The sequence below is a fragment of the Myotis yumanensis genome, unplaced genomic scaffold (assembly GCF_028538775.1).
Source record: "Myotis yumanensis isolate MYYU_CA2020_CCGP unplaced genomic scaffold, mMyoYum1.0.hap1 SCAF_17, whole genome shotgun sequence".
NCBI classification, from domain to species: Eukaryota; Metazoa; Chordata; class Mammalia; order Chiroptera; family Vespertilionidae; genus Myotis; species Myotis yumanensis.
Genome location: NW_027223768.1, coordinates 39,942,364 through 39,961,760, shown reverse-complemented (window position 1 = coordinate 39,961,760; position 19,397 = coordinate 39,942,364). Strand labels below are relative to the sequence as shown.

General features: G+C 47.2%; 1 protein-coding gene across 1 annotated transcript in view; it reads right to left on the bottom strand.

The window, feature by feature from the left end:
• ADCY10 (adenylate cyclase 10) overlaps window positions 1-19,133 on the bottom strand; it is a 58,883-nt gene extending 39,750 nt beyond the window's left edge. The window contains exons 1-10 of the mRNA XM_070396293.1: window positions 18,986-19,133; window positions 18,269-18,373; window positions 16,035-16,073; window positions 15,768-15,908; window positions 15,092-15,297; window positions 13,413-13,509; window positions 11,658-11,746; window positions 3,309-3,500; window positions 1,415-1,533; window positions 353-429 (exon numbers count right to left, since the gene is read on the bottom strand). Of these exons, the coding sequence (XP_070252394.1) occupies window positions 353-429; window positions 1,415-1,533; window positions 3,309-3,500; window positions 11,658-11,746; window positions 13,413-13,509; window positions 15,092-15,297; window positions 15,768-15,908; window positions 16,035-16,073; window positions 18,269-18,373; window positions 18,986-19,133 (1,213 nt within the window). The remainder of the gene's footprint in view (window positions 1-352; window positions 430-1,414; window positions 1,534-3,308; window positions 3,501-11,657; window positions 11,747-13,412; window positions 13,510-15,091; window positions 15,298-15,767; window positions 15,909-16,034; window positions 16,074-18,268; window positions 18,374-18,985) is intronic.
• Window positions 19,134-19,397: the final 264 nt, after the last annotated feature.

Genomic DNA, 19,397 nt, shown 5'->3' with positions numbered 1-19,397 from the left:
GCCAATAGTCATAATTTTTAAGAAGCAGTCCTCACCTATTTCAGGCAGTAGGAAGAGTAACTGTTGAATGTCAACGGGAAATTATTTAGAAAGGCCCCTCCCTCCATGAGCTCACTGCCTCCCCCTGCTCTCTCTCAACTACCGATGCCGTATGCACAGCCCCAGAATGCACACTGGGCGGGCATCCAGCTGCCGGTGGGCAAAGCCACAAGGCGTGGCCCCATCTGGGAGACAGCAAACTGGCTGGAGACAGGGCCCAGGTCTTGATTCTTTCTGTCCTTCCTCCCGCAAAGCCGGGTGGCGAGGCACGGTGTTTGCTGAAGGAAAGCGGAGCTACGCTAGCTCAGCACACCTGTGTACTCGTGCCTCACAGAGTGTCCCACGATGCCACAGAAGACAGTCCCGCTGGCCACGCCGATGGAAACGGTACTGGCGCCCGGCAAGAAGAAGTTTGTGGGGAAAGAGATAAAGACAGTGAGCAGAGAGAACGTGGGAAGGGGGGACATGGTGAGGAATGGGGTGGGGAGGGTGGGAAAGGATTGTCAATATGTCACTCTTTCCCCTTTGGACTTAGTTGAGGGCAATTGTACGAGCTCTGGAGGTGTGAAGAGTTTGGGACCCAGAGCCAGGCTCTCAGTAGTGGTTATCCGGTTCACTTTTCTGTTACTTTTAAGTATTCATCTGAGCTACTTTTCTGGAAAATAAGTTTTCATCCTCCCAAATGGACTAGTTGTAAACAACATAACTCTCCCTGTTATTGCTGAGAAGGACAAGTCATTATAACTCAGATACAGTGTGTGGCATCCAACCTGATTTTGCTAATACATCCATCTGCGTCTATAGATGACTAGGGGCTCAGGGGGTAGAAAAATTTAGGGCAGAGGGTGATGCGTTGGAGTTGACCAAAGAGGGCTACAATCCGGGCCCTGGGTGCTCAGGCTGGGGAAGCCTCAGGGCACCGTGCGGGGGCAGCCAGGGCTGGGGGTGGTAACCTCACCTTAACAGCTTTATTAGAGGCCGGGTCATTCTACACATTTCTACCCCAAGGACTCATTTCCTCTCCCAATTATTAAAAACCAACTCAGGTCTCCAACTTGGTGTTAGGAGTTTGGCCTCTACCAGAAGCAAGCCAGAAGTACAGAGAGACCCCGTCGGGTTCTCTTGCAAACCTGGCACAGGTTGGCTTTCGAGGGGTGTCCTTTCCCCACCTTGCCTTTCCCATCCCCCGTCCCCTGTGGCAGGGCTGGGCTTGCCCACTCTGCTGGTGCATTAGGTGAAGGAAAGCAGGTGGATGGGCATCCAGTTAAAAACAGCCCTCACCTGCTTCCCTGACCCTTATCCTGTCCCCCACCTCCATATCCCACAGAAGGGTCAGGGTCAGGGACCAGAGGATGGGACCAAGGTCAACACTCACTGGACTTTGTGGACTTGAGAGCAGAAGTCGAATATCTCCACAGCACTTTCTAAGGCATGAGTGACCTCATCAGGTGCCTTTTCCCCGGGGAAACCAAAGACACAGAGGAAGGAGCAGCCCTGTGGAGGGAGAGTCAGCAAGCACAGCGGGTGGGCAGAAGCTGTTCATGTTCCCTTTCTGATTTCTTCATAATTCCTCTCGCCCCTGTTTTCTTTTTAGAAAACATCATATAATTGCTAGTGCAGCATCTACAGTGTGCCTTGAGCCCAGGAAGGGCTGCTTTGGCTTCAGAATAATGGGCCTTGCTGAGCTCTTTGTGTCACAGTTCTGTCTAGCCTCCCGGTGGGCAGGTCACACGCTGCAAGTCTAAGAAACAGCGTGGAGTCTCGGGAAGGCACCAGCTCGAGTCTGGAAGTCTGTGCAGAAACCTGGACAAGTCCATTACACTCCATGAACTTCAGTCAGCATGAAAATGGATATGACATTGACCTGCGGAGGTTGCTTTGTCTACTAAAATGATTACTGTGTTTAAAACATTTTATTGTAATGTTATATGTAATTAATACATGTAATTAACACACACACTTTATGGCACACATATACTTAATCTAATATATATAGTACACTATATATTTCACACTTTCATATAGCATAGATACTTTATAGTATATGCATATAGAAAGTGTAAGCTTAAGGGTATATATGTAAACAGGTCAGTCCTGACTGGCACTGGGCTCTGATTCCAGATCTGTGTAGGGACTAGAGGGCTCCATTTGGGGACACCAGTGGGTCTGCCTTGCCTGGAAACTTCGCCTAGTGGCTCTGCAAGGTGAGCAGTGGTCTCGCTCTGACCATGAGACCCGCAGCTCACTGAAGCGAGTGGTGATACAAGTGCCCACACATTTTTCAAAACTTGCAACAATCCCTTGAGGCAAATACTCTCCTATTCCAATAATATCCCTCTCACTGTTCATGAGCAAACCAAGGCTCAGAGAAGGCCCGGAATTGTGGGAGCCATGTCTGCAAACACTGACGGCTACTCTTGGGTCCTGTGCTCCTGTCTCAGGATCCAAATGGGAGGAAAGGGCGGGAGCACCAAGTTCACCCTCCTTCCACAGAACTGCTTCTTCCTGCTGGTTGTGTGGCAATGTGTGTGACTGACTCCTCTTGGCTGCCCAGTCCTAGCGTTCAGCCTTCTGCAAAAGGCTCAATGAATGTTTATGGAATTATTGAATTAGTGTAGCTCAGTTATTAAATGCTCTGATCTTAAGATACAGAAAACACCTGAGAATGGAGCACCCATTGTCACCAGCAATTTCTCTAAGCTTATTAGGGGTACCCCTCCCATCTACCCATCCCCACCCTTGTCCCGTTCCCTGAAAGTGACAGGGGGCTGAAAGTGTAGATATGGCAGGTGTGCATTAAGGGAAACAAACTTCTGGGGTGTGAAAGTTAGAAAACACCTGACTCAGAACCGCTGGGAGATGCACTGTGGGCTGGGCTGTTCAAGCACAGACTGGGAAGGTGCATGACCTGGGCTGGAATCCCAGCCCACTACTTACTAGCTGGATGACCATGAGCCAAACTTAAACTTTTCTTATCTCAGAATCCTCATCTCTGCCTCAACATCCTCATCTGTAAAATGGAAATAATAATAAGAGCACCTACCTCTCAGAGCGGTCATGAGGGTGGAATGAGTCCATAGAGGCAAAATGTCGAGAACAATACCTGGACTGCAGTAATGCCACATTCACCATAGAAGCTGCTATATTCAATCTAAATGAAGACTAATGCTTCCAGGTTAAAAGTGTCTCTTCCCTTCCCCTCACCGATGTGCCTGGGCAGGTGGTAACATTAAATTGTTGGCAGCTTCCACCCCTTAGTTCACACTTACCTTGTCAAACATGAAAACTTTATTGATTTGGCCTCGGAAGTCCCTCAGGACAGAATTGATGTGCACGGAGGCATCCTGGATGGACGAGCCTATGACTTCGGCTTTGTCTTGGTCCTTAAATACCAGGTTCACAAACACAATGGTCACTGGGCGGAGCTCAGACAAATAACCCCGAAGCTGTTTGTCATCAATCTGCCAAGTAGAGACACTTCACTTTGCACCTGTCCTTGGCTGTGGACCCTTCCTCCCAACATCAACACAAGCAATTCTCACTGGGTGGGAACTAGCCTGTTGAAATTCTCTGGGAAAGCTGTGAAGTGATCAGAATGTGTGAGGCACAGCATGGCAGAGCCAGCCCAAATTCGAGCAGATGGGAATAAATTCACTAGCAAAATCTCCTGCAATGGGAACTCACACATTTGCTAATTTTTGGAAAGGAACCACTTCCTTGCCCCTACTGCTGCACTCTCGTGGCAAGATTAGCCATCGCCACAGAGAGAGAACTACCATTCCTTTTGGCTCTCTTTCAGTTTAAGGATAAGAATAGCATGCTATGGCCCCATACCACTCAATAAGAGGCCCCAGGCCCAGCACTAGCAGCAGCCTGCCTTGCTTCACAGCTTGGCCTCTCCTGGGCACTTCTAAGCCCAATACAAGTAGCAGCCACCTGCAGATCACACTTTAGCTGACAGGTGGCCCTAGGCAGGGCATAGGCAGTGCCTGAGTTTGCACCTACAGGGGGGCCACAGAGCCAATGTACTTGGTGGACAGCTTCAGACCATGTTCAATTACAACTCTACACATCTATGAGAGACACACTAAAGTGGCAGGCTCAGTGAGCATCAAAGCCCCAATGAAGCAAGTCCTGCTCCATGAGGGTGTCTCCTGCACAGCAGCTCTTCTGCTGTAGTCACAGCTGACCCTCACAACCAATTGGCCTGGGGGTCAATTCCTCCCAGTGATACCAATAGCACTCAGAGCTCAACTACAACAAGACAGTGCACACAGCCCACATATCTAGAGTGCCCAGCTCAAGTGACTAGGGAGGCTGAGCCATTGGGCCCTACAGGACACATACTACACAAGGCCACTTTACCAATTCCAGGAGAGATATCAGTTCTACATAATACATAGAAACAAACATAAAAAGTAGCCAAATACAGAGAAAAAGAAACATGTTACAAATGAAAGAACAGAAGAAATCTTCAAAAAAGAACTCAATGAAATGGAAACAAGCAAACTACTAGATATAGAGTTCAAAAAAATGGTTATAAGGATGCTCAAGGATCTTGATGAGAGCTTCAAGGGACTTAGTGAGAATTTCAATGATCTTAATGAGAATTTCAAGGAAATTAGTGAGACTATCAAAGACATGAGAAAGGACCAGTCAGGCATGAAGCCTACACTAACAGAAATGAAGAATAATTTACAGGGAATCAACAGTAGAGTAGAGGATACAAAGAATCAAATCAGCAATTTGGAATATGAGGAAGCAAAAAACACGAGAGAGAGAGAGAGAGAGAGAGAGAGAAAAGAATCCAAAAATATGAAGATAGTGTAAGGAGCCTCTGGGACAGCTTCAAGTTATCAACATTCGCATTATGGGGATGCCAGAAGGAGAAGAGAGAGAGAGCAAGATATTGCAAACTTATTTAAAGAAATAATGACAGAAAACTTCCCCTACCTGGTGAAAGAAATAGACTTCCAAGTCCAGGAAGTTCAGAGAGTCCCAAACAAGAGGAACCCAAAGAGGCCCACACCAAGACACATCATAATTAAAATGCCAAGGGTTAAAGACAAAGAGAGAATCTTAAAAGGAGAAAGAGAAAAGCAGTTAGTTACCTACAAGGGAGTATTCATAAGACTGTCAGCTGATTTCTCAACAGAAATGTTGCAGGCCAGAAGGGAGTGGCAAGAAATATTCAAAGTGATGACTAGCAAGGACCTACAGCCAAGATTACTCTATCCAGAAAACTATAATTTAGAATTGAAGTCATATAAAGAGCTTCACAGACAAGAAAAAGCTAAAGGTCTTTATCACCACCAAACTATACATGAAATGTTGAAGAGTATTCTTGAAGAAGAGGAAGAAGAGAAAGAAGAAGAAAGAGATAAAAATATGAACAATATAATGGCAATAAATACATAGCTATCAATAATTGAATCTAAAAATCAAAATAAACAAACAAGGAATCTAATGAACAAAATAAACTGATAAATAAAATAGAACCAGAGACATGAAATCATGGAACAGACTGACAAATCTGAGAAGGAAGAGGGGAGGGGGCAGGAAGAGATTAACCAAATAATTTTATGCTTAGATGCATTGCCCATGGACACAGACAATAGGGAGGAGAAGGCCAGGGTGGGGCAGGTGTGGGGTGAAGGAGAGCAAGGGGGGGAGCAAAGGGGGCATCTGTAATACTCTCAACAATAAAGATTAAGAAAGAGTAACACACAATGTAATTCAACCTTTTAAAATATTTTCATAGCCTGGTACCTTCTGGAACATTTTGAAACTGACCTACTTCATCCTCAAGTGACATAAAATAAGTATTGTTACTCCCCAGTTTCCTGATGAGATGATGGGGACATGGAGAAATAGCACAGGTTTTCCAGGGTCGCCTGGGGAAATAGCAGCAAAAGAGACCCCAAATATCCAGACTCCTAGCCAAGGTTCCCCCTGCATACCCCACCTCCCTGGGGTGGCACCTCTCACTCAGCTCCCCTCTCCTCTCCAAGGACATGTTCCCATGTTATTCCTGCCTATAATCACCCTGGAATTGTGTTAATTAAGTGCATAGCAAACCAATGGAGGATAATCATTGCATCTTTTTCTCTTTCAAATAACACAAGTGTGAAACTGTGGGCAATGGAAATACCTTCCAGGTGAAAGTGGGCACTATGGGTGAGGAAGCTCCCTAACTGGGTGGTGGGCCTGCTTCCGTGAAATTTTATTCTTTTCCTAAAAGTCAATTTAATTATGTCTAACTAACCAACGTGATGGTTTTCAAACAAATTTATTACATAATTAAGGTTAAATACAGGAATAATATTACTTATTAAATATTAAAATCTATCGAACAAATTGATTGAATGATTAAGATTATTCTACCAGACCCAGTGTCCTGAGTTTTGGATTGGAAAACGCAACCATATATTTCTAAGGATCTCCATGCTGCTGGGGCGGGGGCGAGGGCGGGGGCAGGGGCTGGCCTTGGGAAAGGGTAAAAAACAAAATGGAGTCACCACAGCCAAGCTAGCAAAACGCCTTGCATTGGAATGGGCTGAAACATGAGGAATAGACTATTTTCTCTTAACTGGCCTGAGGACTTGAACTTTGAACCTTTTGGTTGTGCACTGACACCTGGAGAAACACACAAATCCTACAGAATGTTCACGTTTCCAGACCCCTGACATCTGGAAGGTCCTTCTCTCAGACCAATCCAGAGGCTATGAACGCAAGAAGGGTTTTTTACTATGAGGACTCTCCACTTTTCTCTCTTTGGAATACTCTGGGTGTCCCCTGGTAGGGCCCTCGAAGGAAACTTAGTCATTTAATTCTAGCGGTGGCTGAGGAAGCTTAAGGCATTATACATCTGTAATTTTACTACTGTTATGAATCTTAATGTAAATATCTGATACGCAGGATGTATTTAGGCGACCCCTGTGAAAGGGTCGTCGGCCCCCAAAGGGTCGAGACCCACAGGTTGAGAAACGCTGCACTAGAGGTAGTGTTTTCAAATTGGGCTGAAGGCGGAGGGATCCATTCTGACATCCCTTCAACCCCTACTGGGAAGGCAGGCGCCCACTGCTCATGCTTGTCCCATAGAGATTTCCTCCAGGACACAAACGCATTTTGATGGGATTAAGGATTTAAAGGGGCATATTGTTAGGAGGGTATACAGCCTGTGTGTGTGTGTGTGTGTGTGTGTGTGTGTGTGTGCAATAGGTTCAGTTAGAAGAGGGTTTAATTGAAGCCTCAGCTCTTCCTTTGCAACCTCAGGGAAGACCCTGGGACCCTCTGGGTCTCCCCCTCTATGTAAAATGGAGCTGCAGATATCCACAGGACTGGAGGGGAGATGATGCCACAGCGGAACGCCTGGCACACGGCCAGTGCTGAGTGGTGGCTAGACTTCCTATGGATTCATACATTTGAGAGAGCCTAGATCTAAGTGAATAAAAGGAGGAACATTTTACTAAAAGGGGGTTGGAGGTAATTCTGAGAGTTTTTTTTTAATATTTTTGTTATTGATTAAGATATTACATATGTGTCCTTATACCCACGTTACCACCTACCCCCCGCCCCGCTCATGCCCTCACCTGCCCTCCCCCCCCCCGTTGTCTGTGTCCATTGGTTAGACCTATATGCTTGCATGTAAGTCCTTTGGTTGATCTTTCCCCCTCACCCCCACCCTCTCCTACCTTCCCTCCAAGGCCCGACAGTCCAATCAATGCCTCTCCGTCTCTGGATCAGTCCTTGTTCATCAGTTTATGTTGTTCATTATATTCCACAAATGAGTGAGATCATGTGGTATTTATCCTTCTCTGACTGGCTTATTTCACTTAGCATAATGCTCTCTAGTTCCATCCATGCTGTGGCAAATGGTAAGAGTTCCTTTTTCTTCTTCCTCTTCTTAAAGAATACCTTTCAGCATTTCATATAATGCTGGTTTGGTGGTGATGAACTCCTTTAGCTTTGTCTTATCTGTGAAGCTCTTTATCTGACCTTCAATTCTGAATGATAGCTTTTCTGGATAAAGTAATCTTGGTTGTAGGTTCTTGCTATTCATCACTTTGAATATTTCTTGCCACTCTCTTCTGGCCTGCATGGTTTCTGTTGAGAAATCAGCTGACAGTCGTATGGGTACTCCCTTGTAGGTAACTGACTTTTTTTCTCTTGCTGCTTTTAAGATTCTCTCTTTGTCTTTTGCTCTTGGCATTTTAATTATGATGTGTCTTGGTGTGGTCCTCTTTGGATTCCTTTTGTTTGGGGTTCTCTGTGCTTCCTGGACTTGGAAGTCTATTTCTTTCACCAGGTAGGGGAAGTTTTCTGTCATTATTTCTTCAAATGGGTTTTCAGTATCTTGCCCTCTCTCTTCTTCTGGTACCCCTATAATTCTGATGTTGGTACGCTTGAAGTTGTCCCAGAGGCTCCTTACACTATCTTCGTATTTTTGGATTCTTTTTTCATTTTGCTTTTCCGGTTGGGTGTTTTTTGCTTCTTCATATTTCAAATCTTTGACTTGATTCTTGCGATCCTCTGGTCTGCTGTTGGGAGTCTGTATAATATTCTTTATTTCAGTCAGTGTATGCTTAATTTCTAGCTGATCCTTTATCACAACATCGAGGGTCTCACTAGATTTCTTGAGGATCTCACTACATTTATCAGTGGTTTCCATAAAATTCTTGAAAAATCTTAGAAATGTGGTTTTGAACTCTATATCCAGTCATTTGCTGTCCTCCATTTCTGTCATTTGTGACCTGTTTCTTTGTCTTCGCATTTTGTCTGCTTCCCTGTGTTGGTAGAGTGGTTTTGTGTGCTAGGTGTCCTACAGGGCCCAGTGGCTCAGCCTCCCCAGTTACCTGAGGTGGACACTCTTGGTGCACCCCCTTGTGGGCTTTGTGCACCGTCTTGTTGTAGTTATGCCTTGATTGTTTTAGGTGTCACTGGGAGGAATTGACCTCCAGGCCAATTGGCAGTGAGAATCAACTGTGTCTGCAGTGGGAGAACTTCTGTGCTGAAGACACCCTTCTGGGGCAAGACTTGCTTCAGTGGGGCTTTGGTGCTCACTGAGTCTGCCCCCTGAGTGTGTTCCTTATGAATCTGAGGAGTTGTAATCTGGATGGTCCCACTCTGACCACTGGGTACACTGGCTCTTGGATCTAAGGAGGTGCTAATTAAGCCTCTTCCTGAGGTTACCCAGCAGGAGCTACGAAGAGATATGCAGATTCCCCTTCCTTTTTTGGGGGTTTGGGGGTGCCCAGATGAGGCCCAGCTGTGAAGCAATGCAAGCTGCTGTGGGGCCTTGGGCCTTCTCTTGGAAGTTCTGGGTCTGTCTGGCCCAGCTGCAATTTGTTAGGTAATTTTCAGGTTGCAAAGGACCCAGGCATTCATATGCAAAAGCCTTTGCAGCAGCCTGGATGGGGCAGGGTCTCAGAATCAACAGGGCGGAGCAAGCAGCTATGGCTGATCCTCAGCCCTGCCCTAAGGGGCCGCGCATCTCAGTGTCTCGGTAATTGCTGCCAGCACCTCTGAGGGAAAGCCGTCCTCAAGTTCCGAGTTCTGCCTGCTGCCAGACAGTCCAGTTTCTCCCCATATGAGCCCTGGGACCCCAGAGATTTCCCAGAACCGGAGTTCAGAGCAGTCGGGAGCTTGTGACTCCCTCCCGATTCAAAAAGACAGCCGCGTCCTCAGGTGCCAGCCCTTCCTCGAGCGCAGGAGCCTCCGTACCTCTGCACTTTACTTTCTGTTGAGAAATCAGCTGACAGTCGTATGAGTATTCCCTTGTAGGTAATTGAGTCTCTTTCTCTTGCTGCTTTTAAGATTCTCTCTTTGTCTTTTGCTCTTGGCATTTTAATTATGATGTGTCTTGGTGTGGTCCTCTTTGGATTCCTTTTGTTTGGGGTTCTCTGCGCTTCTTGGACCTGTAAGTCCATTTCTTTCACCAGGTGGGGGAAGTTTTCTGCCATTATTTCTTCAAATAGGTTTTCAATATCTTGCTGTCTCTCATCTTCTAGCACCCCAATAATTCTGATATTAGTCCGCTTGAAACTGTCCCAGAGGCTCCTTACACTATCTTCACACTTTCGGATTCTTTTTTCATTTTGCTTTTCCAGTTGGGTGTTTTTTGTCAAATCTTTGGTTTGATTCTTGTGCTCCTCTGGTCTGCTATTGGGTATAATATTCTTTATTTCAGTCCGTGTATGCTTACTTTCTAATTTCTTTATCGTAGCATCGAGGGTCTCATTAGTTTTCGTGAGGCTCTGCTCAAGTTTATAGCAAGCCCTCAAAATTGCGATTTTTAGCTCCATATCCTCCATTTCTGTCATGTTTCTTTGTCTCCGCATCTTTTATGCTTTCTTGGTGCACCCCCTTGTGGTCTTTGTGTGCAGTCTTGTTCTAGCCAAGCCTTAATTGTTGTAGTTAACACTAGAGGGATTTGACCACCAGGCCGACTGGCTGTAGGAATCAGCTGTGTGGAAAACTTCAGTCCTCTGGGGAGGCGCTAATCCAGCCTTTGCCTGAGGCGATCGGCAAATGGCTCTGCGCAGGGCTTGGGCGGGGCGGGCTCAACAGGGCGGGGGGAGGGAGCAGCTATGGCTGCTCTCAGTCCGTCCCCAGGGATTCTGCCTCTCTGTCCCCGCAACCGCTGCAAACCTCGGAGGGACCGTAGCCAGACAGTCCCGCTTCTCCCGTTTGAGTCTGGGTCCCTAGAGACTCGCCCGGATCTGTAGCCCAGAGTCTGAGACTCACTCCTGATTGAAAACAACAACCGCGCCCTCAGCCACCAGCCCGCTTTGCGCGCGCACCACCGTACCTTTAAATTTTCCACACTGCGCCTCCTCTGAGCCTCGGAATGCTGTTGTTTTTCCTTCTAGTTGAAGAGTCTCTCCTCAGCCAGCCTTCCTGTGGTTCTGGTTGATGTCCGTTCCGTCTTTTAGTTGTATTTTTGAAGTGGTTGTTTACGGCGGCATAGCCGGTGTTTACCTATGCCGCCATCTTCGATTCTCCGGTTCATTATCTGCACTTTACTTTCGTAGCTCCTCTGAGTCTGTGTGCGCTTCTCTTTCCTTCTAGTTGTAGAATTTCCACTCAGCCAGCCTTCCTGTGGTTCTGGATGATGACTGTTCTTTTAGTTGTATTTTTGAAGTTGTTGTCGGAGGCAGCAATTTCCGGTGTTTACCTATGCCGCCATCTTGGTTTCTCTCTCTGAGAGTTTTAATTACCTTCATTATTAGCTTTCAAGGCTTGGAATCTAATGCAAGTGCCTTGGAGAAATGGTGTACCCTGCCCACCCCCTCGATATCTCTCTGCTATGTGTCATTTAGAAAGGGCGGCCATAGGTTCTTTACACTTAGGACAGTTCCAGTTTGCCCGGTCGTAGAAGGCAGCAACGCCCTAGTTTACACCTGTTGTCACAGGATAATAATGAATGATGCCCCTTTAGTTCCGAAAAGTCTCCTGATGTGAATAGTAAATTTCACAGTCCTCGACACATGGAGAAGGTCAGTCCACCTCTTATTTTAATGGAACAGATTACTAGCTATGGGATTTCTTGATCTTTCCAGCTGTCCAAAGTCCCTGACACCACCCCGCTCAAACAATAAATTAAATGAAGAAAATACCTGTTTTGATATGCTTTCCATCACATACTTTTGTAGGGAAGACTCCAGTTCAGGGTCAGACTCCAGCATGCAGGCAAGCCTCAGGAGGTCTAAGGATCAGAAGGAGAGCAGGCTCAGAAAGAGAGGCCTGGCTCTGGGGTGCAAGAGAGAGGGGAGCCCCCCAGCCCCAGCCCCTTGGGCAGGGGTCATCCCAGGCCAGTCAGGGGCAGTGGTTAAATAGGGTCAAGGGAAGTTCTGTGAGAAATTCTTAGAGGTTGTGGGTTTATCAAAATTCAATTGCATGTTGCTCAAAGCCCTATTTTAATTACCTTCAAACTTTGGAACTTGGGGAGATTTTTACATCTAGACTTGAGCTAAAACGATTGCCACAGGTGATGGGAATGGGCAGGTGAGGGATGGTGATGACAGAGGGAATGATGACAGATGAAGGAGGTGATAAGGTTGAAAGAACAGCAGGAATAAAATTCAGGAAACTGGATTCTCATCCCAGGTTTGATAGGAACTCCCTGGGTGAGCCTAAGCAAGTCGCCCACTACCTTGGTTGCCATGTGAGCAAACCAAAACTTAGATGACGTTCTGTCCCTGTAGGAACAGTCTATCCAGGCAGCCAATCTCCAAATGCCAAGCCAACTCAGAGCCTTCTCACCCCAAACAAGGTCTAATATGTGGTTTCAGCCAATCAAATCTTTTCTAATTTGTCTCTTCCTGTTCTTTATTCTCTACGCTATTAAAGCTTCTTGACTTCCCGCCCATTTTGCAGTTCTTGGCAAGGAAACTGTCCATGTTATGTTAAATAAACTGTCCAGTTTATGTTAAATAAAGTAAGTTGTTAAATTATCCTCTTTAACCATTTTTTAACATGTTAATGTTGGAAGTGGGGATGGCCCATAGGCAGTTTGTGTAGGAGTCTACAGTTCAGGACATAAATCGGGGCTGGATTCTGGCAGTTAGCAAGCAACTCACAAGACCCTCAAATTTTGTGTCCCAGGCTCCTGCTTTCCTCACCCTGGTCCCAGCCCTGCTGGGAGTCGCAGGGAGTCAACCACGGATGAATGTTCTCCAAGAGATAAGCAGGGAAGACTAGAGGGTCAAGGACACATCCTGGAATCACTAACATTTAAGGGCTGAAAGGAGACTTTGCAAAGGGCACTGAAACCGAGGGCTTGGAGGGGTAAGAGCAAAACTCAAGAAGAATATTCTTGAACATAGGGAAAGAGGCAAAGATAGTGCCCAGAAAAAGACAGTAACCTAAGGTCAGCCGCCTAGGATGAGGCCCGAGGAGAGGCCATCCAGGCTGGCAAATTGATGGTCATTAGTGGCCGTAACATAAACAGCCTTGGTAGACGGAGGAGAAAGGGATAGGAAGCTAGATGTCAAAGGCTCAAGGTCAAAGAATAAGCATATGCCCCTGAGGCGCTTGCAAACAGTATTTCTTGGGAGAATAAATGAATGAGAGGCTGGAGAGAAGAGAGGTGTGGGTGCAAGGTTAGTCTTGCGAAAAGTTTGGTGGTGAAGACTAGGAAAATAGGATTCATGGATGTTTTAGTTTTTTCTTTCATTGTGGGGGAGACGCACATGTTTGGAAGATGGGTGAAAGGAGCCATTGTGGGGACAAGCAGGAGGCCCCTTCGTGTGCTGCTCAGGACTGGGTGCTTACTGAGGACCCCAACACATGGGATGGAGCCCTGGGCATTGGTATGACACCCTGCTGACCACAGGTGGAGGCAGAGGTTCTTGTCCATGGAGGGTACTTACTTTTGTGGTCTCCAGAAGGATAATAATCCATGAAAGTCATACACTTTGTGAAAAATTCATCAAAGTTAAAAGTAGGGGGTAGTTTTAAGAAATTAACCTAAATTAAAGAAACAGAAATTTTGGTTATTCTGAGGGGTGGCTGGCCCTTTGAAATTCATCTCTCAGCAGCATGGGCAGGGAGTAAGCTTTGGAACCTCCAGGGCATGGTGATCAGAGGCACAAACAATGCCGTTCTTTAATTGGCACGTGATCACATAAAATGTCTCCAATCACTTGTTAAGATTACAATCATAAGTATACACACGGAAGGCTATTCCAGGAGGCCAACCCACATACTTTTCCACTCTTAGAACTTTCTACTCCTTTGTTTTTTCTTTGCCTTTCATAACATTTAATTCATATAAAACCTGGCTAAACCATACACCACTTCTTTCACATACGCGTAAAGGGGCTGGTGCCCCATAGTGCATTCAGAATAACACCAGTCATGAGATTCATGTCGGGATCGTGACCCCATGGCAGGACATGCAGAGAATGGTATAGCCTCGTTCCCATGCTATTCTTGTCCCAAAATGGACAGCCTTAGTCCAGTACTAAGAAAATGTCAGGCAAAACCAAATGGAGGGACATTCAACAAAATAATGGATCCACAGTCCTCTTAGGTGTCGAGGTCATAAAAGACCAGGAAGTGATGAAGCGCTATTATTACAGATTCCAGGGGCAAAGTAAGAGAGGGATGAGATGCAGTGTGAGGTCGTGGGCAGAACCTGGAACACTCCACTGAGGACACTGATTGGTGGGAAACCGGGGAAACCCAAACAGGCCTCTTATTAGTGAACAGTGCTGTCCCAGGGTTCATTTTCCGGTTTTGACTCTTGAACTCTGGTTATGAAAGATATTACCATCTGGGGATGCTGGATATAAGGAAACTATTATTTTTTAACTTTTCTGTGAGGCCAAAATTAACACAAAAATTAAAACCATCTTGAAAGATATAAGGAGTGGCTAAACGGGGACCAGGGCGTGTGAGCAGCCAGCTGGAAGAGCGAGTGGTGGGTGTGAGGGCCACACTGGCCCAGTGGGGGCTCTCACCTTTGCCAGCATCTACATGGACCCTCCGTTTTCCTTTCTGCCACGCAGCCCCTTTCCTGGCTCAGTCAGCACAGCTCTCCTCCCCTTTACACACTCGAAACGCACAGCTTCTCTAAGTGGCCATAGCCTTCAGTGTCACGTCACAGTGTTTCTCACCAGGCAGCCACCCAACAGTCCTCCACCCCCACCCCAAACTGCTGCCCTGCTGCCTCCAGCCCTCCGCTCCGTGGTCCCTGCCCTGGGCGAGGAGAGTGTTGAGTAGTGCAGGTGAGGGCCATAGGCAGCCCCCCAAACAACAACCCCCTGCTCCCGGGACCGGCCAGGATTCGTTTCCTCTTCCTATAGCAAGGGCACCAGCCCCAGAGGCCTCTGGGCCAGATTCCAGGTCCTTCGTTACCGCAGGGCCTGGTCATCTCCCCTTGAACTCAGCCGAGGTGTCTTAGACCACAGCCTTGAGGTGGACCCACACTGACCCCACCTGAGTCTCCCGTCCAGGAGCCACATGGAGCCCGCCTTCCCAGTGGCTTTTCCGACAGGCGGCCCCTGGCCCAGACTGCAGCTTCCTGCGAGCGCAGCACCCCACGAACCTTAACTGCTCTCTGGTCTGGGATCCTCTCGATCTCAATCATGCTCCGGTCGCAGAGCTGCCAGCAATTCGGTGACAGAATGACATCGTTCATCTGCGCCATGTTCTGTGCTAGGCGCACGTCATCCACCGTCTGGCCAGTCACCAGGAAGAAGTTGCGTTTCTCGTCTCCGAAGACCAGCATGGTGATGTGGCCCGCAGCCAGTCCTGGCGAGAAGGCAAGCTGTAGGTTTGCGGAAGCTCTGGGATATTTCCTGGCAGCACAGGTTCTTGGGAAAATCAGAATCGTGGTGTGACTCCCTCTTCTGGGCCCAGGCATTCCAAAACGCCTCCTCTCCCACAGCCAGGAAGCCAGCTACTACATCTCACTCATCTTTCTGTGACATTTATCTCCTTAGAGGACCCCATCTGTCTCTCCTTTCTCAAAAACTTACCTCTCTTTTTTGTTGTTGTTAATATATCTGTATTGCTTTCAGAGAGGAAGGGAGAGGGAGAAAGAGATAGAAACATCAATGATGAGAGAGGATCACTGATTGGCTGCCTCCTACGTGCCCTCTACTGGGGATTGAGCCTGCAACCAAGGTACATGCCCTTGACCAGAATTGAACCTGGGATCCTTCAGTCCACAGGCCAATGCTCTATCCACTGAGCAAAACCAGCCAGGGCAAAAAGCTTACCTATCTTGACGCGGATGTCCAGGCCTTCTAACTCCTGGGTCCCAAACAGCTCGTGGATCTCCAGGCTACATTTAACTACCACCGTGATCATGTTTTTCAGTTGCTTTCGCTCCACCTTCCACAGGGCAAGAAGTGCATCACCTTGAGGAGACAGACCACAGGGGCTCATGATCTGCCCTGGGGACCAGTCTGCTCTGTATGAAATCTGGACACAAGCGTGCCTCAACCCAGTCTCCTGGCCGCTGCTGCCTGAGATGCCTCCCATACCTGCAAATTTTAAGATGTCTCCTCCAAAAATCAACACCTCTGAGAAAAAAAAAAGAAAAGGAAAGAAGTTAAATCAAACTTGAATTGTTTAAAGCTAATAAGAAGAATTCATTCTTCACCCATGGAGTAGAAATTAGGTCAAGAGAACAGCAATTTAGAGAGCAGACTTGTGCTTAAGATATCATCTCAGCTGTAGCTGGTTTGGCTCAGTGGACTGAGCGTCGGCCTGTGGACCAAAGGGTCCCGGGTTCGATTCCAGTCAAGGGCATGCACCTAAGTTGCAGGCTCCTCCCTAGCCCCAGCCCTCCCTGGTCAGGGCTCATGCAGGAGGCAACTAATCAATGTGTTTCTCTCACATTGATATTTCTCTCTGTCTTTCCCTCTCTCTAAAAAATCAATGGAAAAATATCATCAGGTGAGGATTAAAAAAAAAAGATGTTATCTCAGACAAGTTACTTAAACTGTATGGTGTGTTTCCTCACCCACAGAATGGGGACATGAACTAGATCAGTGATGGCGAACCTATGACACGCATGTCAGAGGTGACACGTGAACTCATTTTTTGGTTGATTTTTCTTTGTTAAATGGCATTTAAATATATAAAATAAATATCAAAAATATAAGTCTTTCTTTTACTATGGTTGCAAATATCAAAAAATTTCTATATGTAACACGGCACCAGCGTTAAGTTAGGGTTTTTCAAAATGCTGACACGCCGAGCTCAAAAGGTTCACCAGCCTGAACTAGATTGTATACATGCTCTGATTCTGTGAATGGGAAAAACCAGGAGAGGAGGAGGTGGGGTTTCCAATGAGGTCTGAGGACACCTACCCTACTCCTGTGATAATAAAGGCACCTAACTGCTCAATATAAGTATTACTAGAGGCTCAGTGCACAAATTCCGTGCACTTTTCAGGTCCCTGGCGCCTGTCAGCTGCCAGACAGGTATTCCCTCCCTTCCCCTGGCCACCTGCCAGCACCAGGGCCTCCCTCCCTTGCCCTGGCCGCCTGCCAGCACCACTGGCCAGGACCTCCCTCCCTTTCCCCAGCTGGTCTGCTCCCTGGTCGAACTCCCAGAAGAACTAGGGTCGAGGGGACAATTTGCATACTACGCTTTTATAATACAGGATGAGCTGAGGCTTGAGTGACCCTGGTAAGTGGTGCATGGCAGGACACATAAGAACTAAGAATCAGGAAACTGGGCAACCACCACCACGGTCAACTTAGGCTTTGTTTATTACCAACTTGCATTTTGTTTATTTAGGCTTTTTGACATAAAGGAAAATTTTTTACTCCTATATATGTTTCACCACAAACTTGTTGACTACTGTTGTGCTGAGTGGGATGCAAAAAAAATTAGATATAGTTTCTGCTTTTCAGGAGCATCACATTTGGCCTAGTGGGTGATACTAAGGCATTCCTAGGGGACTTAGAGCCTGATAGAAGAAGAGACCCAGAGTTCATCCTAATAGAGCAAATCCTTTTCTTTTTTCTTTTTTTTTTCCTGTTAATCCTCACCCAGGAATATTTTTTTCTGAAGATTTTTAGAGAGAGTGGAAAGGAGGAGTGGAGAGAGAGAGATGTGAGAGAGACACATTGAGTGTTTTCCCCCAAAGGTGCCCCAACTGGGGCTGAGGATCGAATCTACAACCCGGGGACATGCCCTTGAGCGGGAATAGAACCCGTGACCCTTCAATGTGCCGGCCAACACTCAGAAACACGGCCAGGGCAATCCTTTTCTTCATGAATAGTTCATATTAATAATGCCAACAAGGTGGTGGGCAGAGGTTGAAAAGGGGACCAGGTTTTTCAGCCATTTCTACACGTTTCAGATGCCATCATTAGAAGACAAATTCCTGATGAGTTACTTATAAACCACTCATCTCTTCATTCGGCATTCTCCTAATGACTACTTTCGGGTTATAGTGATGCTGTTTTTTTGGTGTTATTGAATACAGCTGAGAGTATCACTACTACAGTTCTTTTCAATATAGTCTCTCGGCCAGTCCTTGAACGAATGCAAAACATCCTTTCCCTCGAATACTCCGTATTAGGGAGGTTGGTTTGCATTCCTTCACTTGTACTGTATTGTATTTCAAAAAGACTGGCTTCACCCACATTTCCTGGGGGGAAATTGAGAATGCTAAGCAATAGGACTACATCAGCTCCTAACCAACAAATATGGAAAAACAACGAACTGCAATGGCCTTAGCCAGGCCGGTGGGGACACTCACTCTCCACTATTGCGCTGATGTAGTGGTTGAGGATCTCCACCAGCTGCTCTGCCCCTCGGTCCATGTACATGGCTGTACTGAACCTCTCAGTCATCGCCGTGAAACCTGCAGCAAAGGGCAGGCGGTTGGAGGAAGCAGCCAGGGCAGGAGAGGAGGGCACACTGGGGAACAGCGGGCCCTTCGTTAGCTCCTGGCAAGGCTTCTTCAAGGCCTTTGTGGCTGGCCCAGTGGTGGCTATGCAGCCTCCACCATCTGGTGATTATCTGAGGGGTCAGGGGAAGCACCAGGGACCTCCTCCCTCCAAATTTCTCCACTCGACAGGAATGATCGCAGTTCCTCCAACGGGGCCTAGAGCGTCCACCCCAAGGTAATGAAAGCACACAGCACTCCACCACTTCGGAAGCGGTGGCAGCTTCCTGTTCCGATGGAAACACCATCTGGAGAGACCATGTGCGGAGGTCCCTTTCGCCTGGGAAGTGTGTGAAGCCTGGTGGTTGAGTCACTGAAGTCGGGGCAGGGACACTGGAGCCTGAAGTTCCAGGTCAGGGACTTGGGCACCTTGAAGGCTGCCCATGACCTGACATGCTTTTAGTAGGTGAAGTGTTTTCATAAAAAGCTGGGGAAAGGCACCCTGTCCTGCCATCGAGCTCTGCCATAAATGGACACTCTGATGCCAGCCTATCATTTGCCCACATCGAACATCCCTGTCGTGCTTGCCTGAAATATCAACAAACATCAAGACTCCGTCAAAATAATCCACAGAGGGCCTCTCGGGACAGAAGTCTCCATAGACGATGAGGTCCGGCAGGTGAGCGGCGATTCTGACGATGGCCCGGTCCTGCTGCTCCTCTCCCTGTGCGCTCATGCTCCACACAAACGTGCAGGTTAGGGTCACAGCAAGCAGCCCCTACACGCACCTTCTGGAAAGAGAGGCTGAGAATGGAGGCCATCTGACCTACAGCCATTCACTCACTTTCCTATTTCTGTCTCTCCCTTTGCTTTGTTCTAACTTATTTAAGCAGCTGGGGGTACAGTGCCTGAGTTGTCAAGTCACCCTTCAAAAAGGGCCAACGTTCTATAAGAGAACTAGGCCTGGCCCTCGGACAGCTGTTATGTAGGTGAGCCCCAC